Raw genomic sequence first — 8,739 nt, forward strand, 5'->3', positions numbered from 1 at the left:
AATTCGTTCTGATGGAAATTGGACTGGTTTGGGAGCAAGAGGCAGCATAACGTCTGGGTGCTCTCCAAGTCTGAGTGCAGCAGGGATTTTTTTTCGGTTAATGAGGGACAAGGAGAGCTGCGATAGGCTGGATGAAATGCTGGGTGGCTCCTTCCAGGGCGGAGGGAGGGGGGTTGGTGGGGGGGGGTGGTTGGTGAGAAAGAGAGAGGCGAAATCACGTGAGTTCATGATGTTGCAAACCTCTGGTGCTCCCCCGACAAGAGCGTACGGTTTTGAAGTGCGGAAAAGCTGCAAATCACTGCGAGCGAACGAGCAACGAGACGGCCGGTCGCACACAACGGATCGCGCGCTCTTTCAGCACCGCGCCGTTCTTTCCGCTTCCTGAACCGAGAGTGTGTCAGCATGAAGCGGGTTCCTGCGCCGAAATGAGAGCACGCTGCGGCGGGGAGCACTGAGGAGCCCCGGGACGGCGCAGGATTCAGAGGAGGGGGGAAGAGAGCAGCCGCAGCAGTGACGGGAACATCAACCTGCATTGTCGGTATCCATCCACCACCCCCACCCACCCCCCTCCCACCCCGCCATCCCTATCCCATCCCCTCACCCCTCCTCCTCCTCCCCTTCTCTGCGGATTGTGGCGTTAAAGAAAATGATGCAGAATCCCCTGGAGCTGGAAGCTCATTACCTGCCTCACGAGCCGATCCATGATTATAGGTCTCACCGGTACAGGAGCTTTATGATCGAGGAGATACTGACTGAGCCCCCAGGCTCAGGCAAAGCCGCGAATGGGGGAGAGCTCCTCAAATTCGGGGTCCATGCCCTACTGAATAGTCGGCCCTACCACGGCCATCTAGGTAAGTGGAAACCTTTCCTCACTCAGCTTTCCTTCGTGCATTTTTAAAATGTGTTTTCCAAAATGACTCCAAACGTTTCTAAATGTTACCCATCCGAAGTATTTTCCACAGTTAGTGGGCAGTTGCGTTTCTTCATCGATGGAATATACACTCAATTTAATTTAATTTAGGCGCATGATATGCGCCAAACAGATATTACACACAGGAACTATCCGCACATAATAATCCCAGAAAGTTAAACAGATAATGTAATCGAAACAGTCGGTCACAATACTGTGCATATTTTGAAGAGGCCTAGACAACGTACTGCAGAAATCCAGGCAATGAAGTTACAGCAAATTTGACATTGTATACGAAATGTTGCATATTTTCACATAGTATCTGTAATCTAAGGAAGAAAATATATCCGATGTATAATTTCTTTAGAATATTCTCCAAGGTCCCAACCATGTTTTTCTAAAATAAACGGCATGCACCTCAATCGGAAATAGATGGTCGAAACGCATTCTAACCCCAAAACCATAGGAAAATCTCAGCATTTAGTTTGAAGAGGGAATCTCGCCCCTGCCGAGAGACACACGCGCATAAATGACCAGTATTGTGTCAAACTTTAATACCCTTCCGCCCCAAACCAATCCTCACTTGAAATGCTGAACGCTCTATCGCATTAAAAATAAGACACAATCGAATACAACAATCTTTTAATCCAGATCCTGAGGAATGTCATCGCACATCATGGAAAATAAATTCGTGAATGATGTGGTAAATTGAATAATTTCCTGTTTCCTTTGAGACAACTGGCGTATAAAGACAACATTGTAGCGCTGCTGCTGCTGCTATGGCTAACATTTATGACTTGTTACTAAAGTGGAAGTACGCTCAGTCATGTAAAGGAAGGTCAATTTCCTACAGAGGAGTCCAATGTGTTAAAAAATGCTTAATGGCTCGACAGCAATGATTTTAATAACCAGCCGTTAACTGATTGTATGGACTAACTGCGAAATATTACTTGTTGCATAAAACAAAGAATGAATATATTTCAATTTTTTTATCGTTTAATCATGGCAGTGTAACACTGTCTCACAGTAGAGCTGATGTCTCCACGTTCATGGATAAGTTTAAATCATGCCGTAGTCATACGTGATTAAGAGTACAATGAAAATTTATTGTAAAGTGCAATATTACATCGGCTTTTGCTAAATAGACTGCGCAACCTTGTGTGTGTCGATGGACATATATTTAATTGGAATGTACTAAAGTACAAATTTGGAGTTCACTGCAACATTAGCAGTAATGTTTGTGCCCGGAATGCTTGCAGCTGGCCTGAAATCAGATCACACTGGAGTTTTTAAGTTCCCGCTGGGTCCGATCTCGTGTAGCCTTGCCGCTCCTTTGGGTTCATCGTTGGTATCTGGAGGATCGAGCCTGTCCAGCGGCCACGGAGCTCCTCACCTTCCGCTCGACCTGCACCTCCGGTCAAAGCTAGACCAAGGGCCCGAACCAGGAAACAAAGCGAAAAAAGGCAGGAGGAGCCGAACAGTCTTCACTGAACTGCAACTAATGGGACTCGAGAAACGATTTGAAAAGCAAAAATATCTCTCCACGCCAGACAGGTAACTTTGAATGTTGATAGTTTATTTTTAGGTTCTTTTTCAGAAAAAAAAAACCCATAACTTTAACATATATGCAGCTCAGTAGAGAGCGAAGTGGATTGTGTTCAGTTAACTTTGGAACATCGGATTGTATACTATTTCAAAGCCGACTTGCTTTCGGTTGAAAATAGATGGCAAAACCGCACACCCTCTCGCTTATAATCACTTTCATGGTTTTCTCTGACCCCTCCAGTGAACAATAGAGATATCCAGACGTAAACAAATTAGGGTAGAAATAGAAAACGCGTAAATAAACCGATTCAGCTGTAGGTGCTGGCCAGCAAACAGCTGCATCAGAAACAGATACACAAAGACCGGCGAGAGTAATATTTCATCGAGATGGTATACCATGGCATTCCAAATATTCTCCCTACAACCTAAACATGCTGATCCATTTTAACAGCAGAGAGAGCAATTTGTCAATCGGAATATCGCCTTCAGGTTTAAGATTGTTATAAGCAGGGAGGAGAAAGAGGTGATAACAATAAGCCCAACTTTAGTTTGGTTTTGCCTACACCAACAGTTATTGTGAAGTGCAACAGATTTCTAAAGTGCAGTTTTCATTTACACATCTGTAGCCCGTTTCACACAGGAAATAATCGTAACATTATTAGCCCCTTTGTTAGCGGGACGGTTCATTGCTACTTAAAATAATTTTATATTTTGATTTGCCCAAACGTATTGACTTTTATTTTGTTAAATACAGAATAGACCTAGCAGAATCCTTGGGTCTAAGTCAACTTCAGGTGAAAACCTGGTACCAAAACCGAAGGATGAAGTGGAAGAAAATAGTAAGTATTCTACATCATGGCTTTTCATCAAGGAAACTGTTTTCCAGTAGACGGTGTTGTTGCTAAATTATAGTTTCATTCAAAAGGTTTTGCAAGGTGGAGGTCTGGAGTCACCGACGAAGCCGAAAGGTCGTCCCAAGAAGAACTCCATTCCGACAAGTGAGCAACTTTCAGAACAAGAGAAAGTAAAACAAGCCGAGAAACAGATTGAGAGTTCCCCATCACCTTCTGAAGTTAATCAAGAAGAATAACGCGCTGAAATGGTTAGGGCAAAATGACTTCCCTCTTCATCGGAACTTTACAAACCGACGTTGAAACTGCAGCAAGCCACGTGTCTACAGATTTAAAAGCGTCACTCTTGTGGAATTTACACTCAAACTCTTAATGTCAGCTTCACCTTTCAATTGTACTGTTCTCCCTCTCTTCAAACACCAGCTGATGGAACTTATCGCTGACCGATTCACCATTGTTATATTTTAATAAGTAATTAGTCACACTTGGATGTTGGATCAATTTGCCGTTTGATGTGGAAGTGTGTTGCCTAACGCATATCCGGTTTTATGAAATTGTTTTCATTCCCTGAGTAAGATTATCGGGGCAGAAACTCAGTTTAGTGCATCAAGATGATCACGTTGCTGTTCGAATTGTACTCAATTAAAGCATTTTAAGCATCGTTCTTACACACGTTTTGGCTGCATCAAATTAAAGCTCAGAATTTCACTCTGCATAGACAGTCTTTCCAACACCTTCTGCTTTTTCTACAAAATGTTTTTGAGGGATGCAATTATCGTGACTTCCATTTTAGTCTACAATCCTTTGGTGCCTCTCTGTCAAGTTAGTAATATAAATATTTTGACCAAACCAGTTTGATAGTAAGTACAACGTGTTATGGTTCAGTGCAAAAGAGCCACAGCTGCAGTAGCAGATTCGAAGTGTTTGTACCAAGTATCGAATTTATAAATGATTTCATACACTTCTGAAAGATAGGAGAAACTGTAAATAATTTTTGCAACAATGACTATGGCATAATGCCAAAAGTGTGTGTTATGCCTTCCACAGGAGAAAAGTACAGAAATTTTGATAGCTAATTAAATGTGCTTGTATTTTTTAAATTTAAATTTCCATTTATACTACTCTTATACGGATACAAACAATAAAAGATTAGCCAGTCCTCGTATTTATTTTTTTTAATTGTTAGTATTTTAGTGCTTTTCTGGTAGGTCTGCGCGCGTATAGACTCGAAAATTATTAATCATTATAATTAGATGGGCTGGCAAATTTTATGTGCGAGTTTAATCCTCAGGGAGCATGCTTTAAAGCAAATTATGTTCCTCACTGCATTCTTTTTTAAAAGCTTATAGCCGGTAGCGTAACTGTTTAGTTAACTTTTAAAAAACAAACTCTTACTCACAAACAACAAAGTAAAATCCTGCAGTGGATGTAAAACAGTTATAATCTGCTTCGATTCATGTTCAAGAGGACAGGCCCTCAGTTAACTATAAGTTAAATTCATATGTAAATACTTCTATAAGTATGTCAGCCTTATTTGCAGAGGAATGTTGCCCCTTCACGATTCTACAAATTATTGCCACAGCTAATTTTGTTCCCATTCCCGTCTCCATGGTTCTGTTCCCAACGAATCCTCATATAAAGTCAATTTTAACACATATTATCTTTATTGGATAATACATAGTGTTTTCCAGCTTGCCGATAATGCCATAACGATTAAAGTCAAATAGTCAGACGTGAATACTGTCTGATTAGATGTCAAATCGTTCGTAATTTGGGGCGATGGCACAAAATATAATCGTACTGCTTAATGTAAAGCTATATTCAAAGAAATGAAGGCGCAGGAGAGACCCTGTTGCTGCCGTACACTGTAAATAACTCTATACTGAAGCACGCAGGTTCACTGATTGTTACGGCGTCAGCCGAAACATTTAATGTTTGTACAAAAAGTGGGTGAGGGATGTTAACAAAACCAAAGTGGGGCTGTATGCAGGACACTGCCTCATCATTACGGGTCGAGGAAATGCTCCTATGTGCCACATCACCAACCAACCATCTCCACCAACCCCCCCCCCCCCCCCCCCCCCAACTTCCCCCGAACACCACCAGAGGTATTGAAATAAAGTAAAATATCTGTGGAAGCCTGCATCAGTCGAAAAGTAACATATATCGAATTTCTACTCCCATCTACTCGAACACAGCACGTATGCTTGTTGTACCAGTAGTTCACATGTCGTTCCTTAGGGGAAGTGTTGGAATCTGTTATGAGGGATGAGGTAACACTGCTCTCAGCAACACTGTATGGTGAGCGAAGTTTATACAGATTTCTGCAAGCGAAATCGTGTCGGAGAAATCTGTTTTTTTAACAGTATAACTAATAGGATAGATATGGGATTTGGATTTTCAGAAAGAAGAGGTATCGCACAAGAGGCTGTTGTACAAAATTAGGCTCGTGGGATTGGGGTAATATTTTAACATGGATTGAGGGTTGGTTGACAGACAGGAAACAGAAAGTAGGATTAAACGGCTCATTTTTATATGACAGGCAGAACCTATTTAAAGCCCATCTCAATAAGTTCAATACGAGTAATGAATCTAAGTTTGCTGACGATACAAAGTGACTAGGAACTTGAGCTGTGAGGAATACACAAAGATCTTACGGAGGGGTATAGAAAGTGTGAGAATACGGCAAATTAAATTGTAATGTGGCAAAATACGAAGTTATCCACTTTGTAGGGAGATATGGAAAAGTATATTTTTAACAATGGTGTGCGACTGAGGAATATTGATTCAGAGGGACATGGTTGCACACACAGTGCAGAACACTATATCGGTACAGCAAGCAGTGAGGGAAGCAAATGTTATATTAGCCTTTATTGACAAAGGAAGGATTAATACTTGCAAATATATGGGGCTATTTTGAGACCACGCCAGAAATATTGTGTGTAGCTTTGGGTCTCATAACCCAGGGACCGGTATACGTGCTTTTGATAGAGTGCAACGAAGGTTCACTAGTGATTCTTGCATTGAGGGGATTGTTTAATGGAGTGAGAGTGAGCAAAGTAGGCCTTTCGGAGTTTCGAAGGAAATCTTATTGAAACATAAAACTGTTTTGGGGCTCAGCAGGACAAATATCGGGAAGCTATTTCTTCTAGCTGGGGAGCCTACAATTAGGGGTTATAGTCTCAAAAGGAGTCAGTTATTTGTGACTGAGATGAGGAGAAACAAAATGTGAATTTTCGGAATTCTGTACTACAGGGTAATGGATGATCAATTGTTGAATATTTTCAACACAGAGATTGGTGGATACTTCGGAAACAAAGGGAGCTAAAAGGTACGAGAATAGTAAAGGAAGGCAGCCTCCAGGTAGAAGTTCAGCCATGATCATGGGGGAGCAGGCTCGGAGGGCCGAAGGGATTACTCCCGCTCATTTTTCTTATGCAAATACTAGTCGAGTGTGAAACCAATATCCTTGTCTTTTCTAATTTTGTTAACCTACTAATTGAAGTTTTAGAATGCCAGTTCAATTTTAGATTATGTAAAGATATGACTACTTTATGAATCTATTTATGCACTGTATATTTGTGGATTACTGCCAATGCATACTTCAAACAAAGGGAACACTAATTTAAACGATTAAACCATTTTCTCAGTGTCTGATATCACTCAGTTTTGCTTAATATTTAAAAAGGGATTTTAACCGAGAATGTTTCGGCTTTTTGCAATGTCTACTACGTGGAAAATAAATGTAATTACAAAATTATTTAGTTGTTATTTCTGAAATATAACTCTGAGTTTAAGTTGATCGATAACAGAACAAAGAGCTTCATTATCTGTTATCCGGATAATTCCGTCCTAAGGATAACATACGCATTACCCTGAAGTAAAATATTATTGTAGCAAGAATGCTCTCAATGCTCGGAATCGAAACGTTCGGAATGAAGAGAGGAAGCCGGAAATGAGGTGCTTTGCATGCAAAGTTAGAAAATGAAGTTGCAAGGTTATTTCAAAGATGATTCACACGAATGAGACGTAAAAAATCTTTGCACTGCATCCCATTGAAAACTCAAGGCGTTTTAACTCCAAACTTACATTTTGGAGGTGTGTTGTGATGGAGGGGGAACACTTTAATTCGCACTATGGCATTCAGAATCAGAAAAGTTGAACTCTCCGTTTTTCTGATTCTTATTAATCTGATTATTTCCGGTCCAGTCGCATGTTACAGCATTTACAAACTCAAACCCGAGCTACGAAAGGGAAATCATGGCGTTTCAACAATATCAACTTCGAAAAGTACTTTCATTAATTAGAAAGTCTTTGAAATTAATAGCGGAAATGTTTTAGTGTCGGCAAAACTATTGTCAATTGACTAATTTAAATAAATTAGTCACTTAAATTCAATCTCATTAAATGGAAATTTTTCTCTTGTTTACTATGATTTATTAAATACATACGCATTGGTATATATCTAAAAACATGACATATAAATGAATATATAAGAAACACAGAAATAGATATATTATGACTGGATTGACCATCCTTGATTTATATACAGTAATACATTTTTGAGAGATTAATAAGCTAGAGAAGCCACTACCTATCAAATGTAAATAATTGCCTCTGGATCTATCACATTCTAAAATGATTTAAATATTATATGGGTTTTGTGAGGGATTGGCGGGGCGAGGTGGAGAAAGGTGTGCAATATAGGCTGTTAAATGGACAACACGTTTACTTTAATTGCATTACATGAATGTCTAATTAGAACAATGCCAGAACACATAGTCAAACAAAGCTTTCAAATAGCAAGGTTATCCAAGTGAAGCTAAAATAATATAAAACTACCATTTCTTATTTACATGCATGTCGAGTGCTTCATCTTTTCGTCCACACTGAACTGAAAAAAGAACTTCAGCCATATTAGCTCTGGCTGCTCACAGTTTAGTTGTTACATGCACTGAACACTACGAGATAACGCGACTAAAAGGCGACATTAAGGATCACGGAGAAAGAACGTTAGATTGGAGAGCCGCTTCCTCAGTGAAGCTTAAAGCGCTTCGCAATGTTTTAAAAGGAGGCTGAAAATGGGGAAAATGCTAACTTTTCCCCAGAGTTATATCAAATAAAGTTTACTTCTAGCAGGCAAGGAAACTAGGGAGTCAAAAGGTGAAAAGGTGCGTCATACAGGTGTGGAAACCCAGAGCTGCAGTTGCTGTGATTGACATCTGCAGAATAACAATGTCAGCACTGTGCTGCCGTGAATACCCCAATCTGATGGTTATCAGATGAACTACTGGCCAATCGCACTGAAATCAAACACAGCTGGCTAATATTATACCGTCATCCTCACGCTTTGTAATAAAGCAGATTCTAAAATAAGCATTTCCTCCAATCTCTTTAAACATGTATATTTTTCAGAGCCTGTAGAGCTTAGAG

General features: G+C 40.2%; 1 protein-coding gene across 1 annotated transcript; it reads left to right on the top strand.

The window, feature by feature from the left end:
• Positions 1-221: 221 nt before the first annotated feature.
• Positions 222-3,974, top strand: barx1 (BARX homeobox 1). Its single transcript, XM_072582258.1, has 4 exons — positions 222-851; positions 2,170-2,464; positions 3,210-3,294; positions 3,381-3,974. Exons 1-4 carry the CDS (start codon positions 647-649, stop codon positions 3,543-3,545), a joined length of 750 nt encoding a protein of 249 aa, XP_072438359.1. The 5' UTR covers positions 222-646; the 3' UTR covers positions 3,546-3,974.
• Positions 3,975-8,739: the final 4,765 nt, after the last annotated feature.

The sequence above is a fragment of the Chiloscyllium punctatum genome, chromosome 12 (genome assembly GCF_047496795.1).
Source record: "Chiloscyllium punctatum isolate Juve2018m chromosome 12, sChiPun1.3, whole genome shotgun sequence".
NCBI lineage: Eukaryota > Metazoa > Chordata > Chondrichthyes > Orectolobiformes > Hemiscylliidae > Chiloscyllium > Chiloscyllium punctatum.

Excerpts from the sequence above, each read along its gene's own strand:
- barx1 (XM_072582258.1), top strand. The coding sequence starts at position 647 with ATGATGCAGAATCCCCTGGAGCTGGAAGCTCATTACCTGCCTCACGAG. Across the intron at positions 852-2,169 it reads GCCCTACCACGGCCATCTAG|CTGGCCTGAAATCAGATCAC; the intron begins GTAAGTGGAAAC and ends GAATGCTTGCAG. Across the intron at positions 3,295-3,380 it reads GGATGAAGTGGAAGAAAATA|GTTTTGCAAGGTGGAGGTCT; the intron begins GTAAGTATTCTA and ends TTCATTCAAAAG.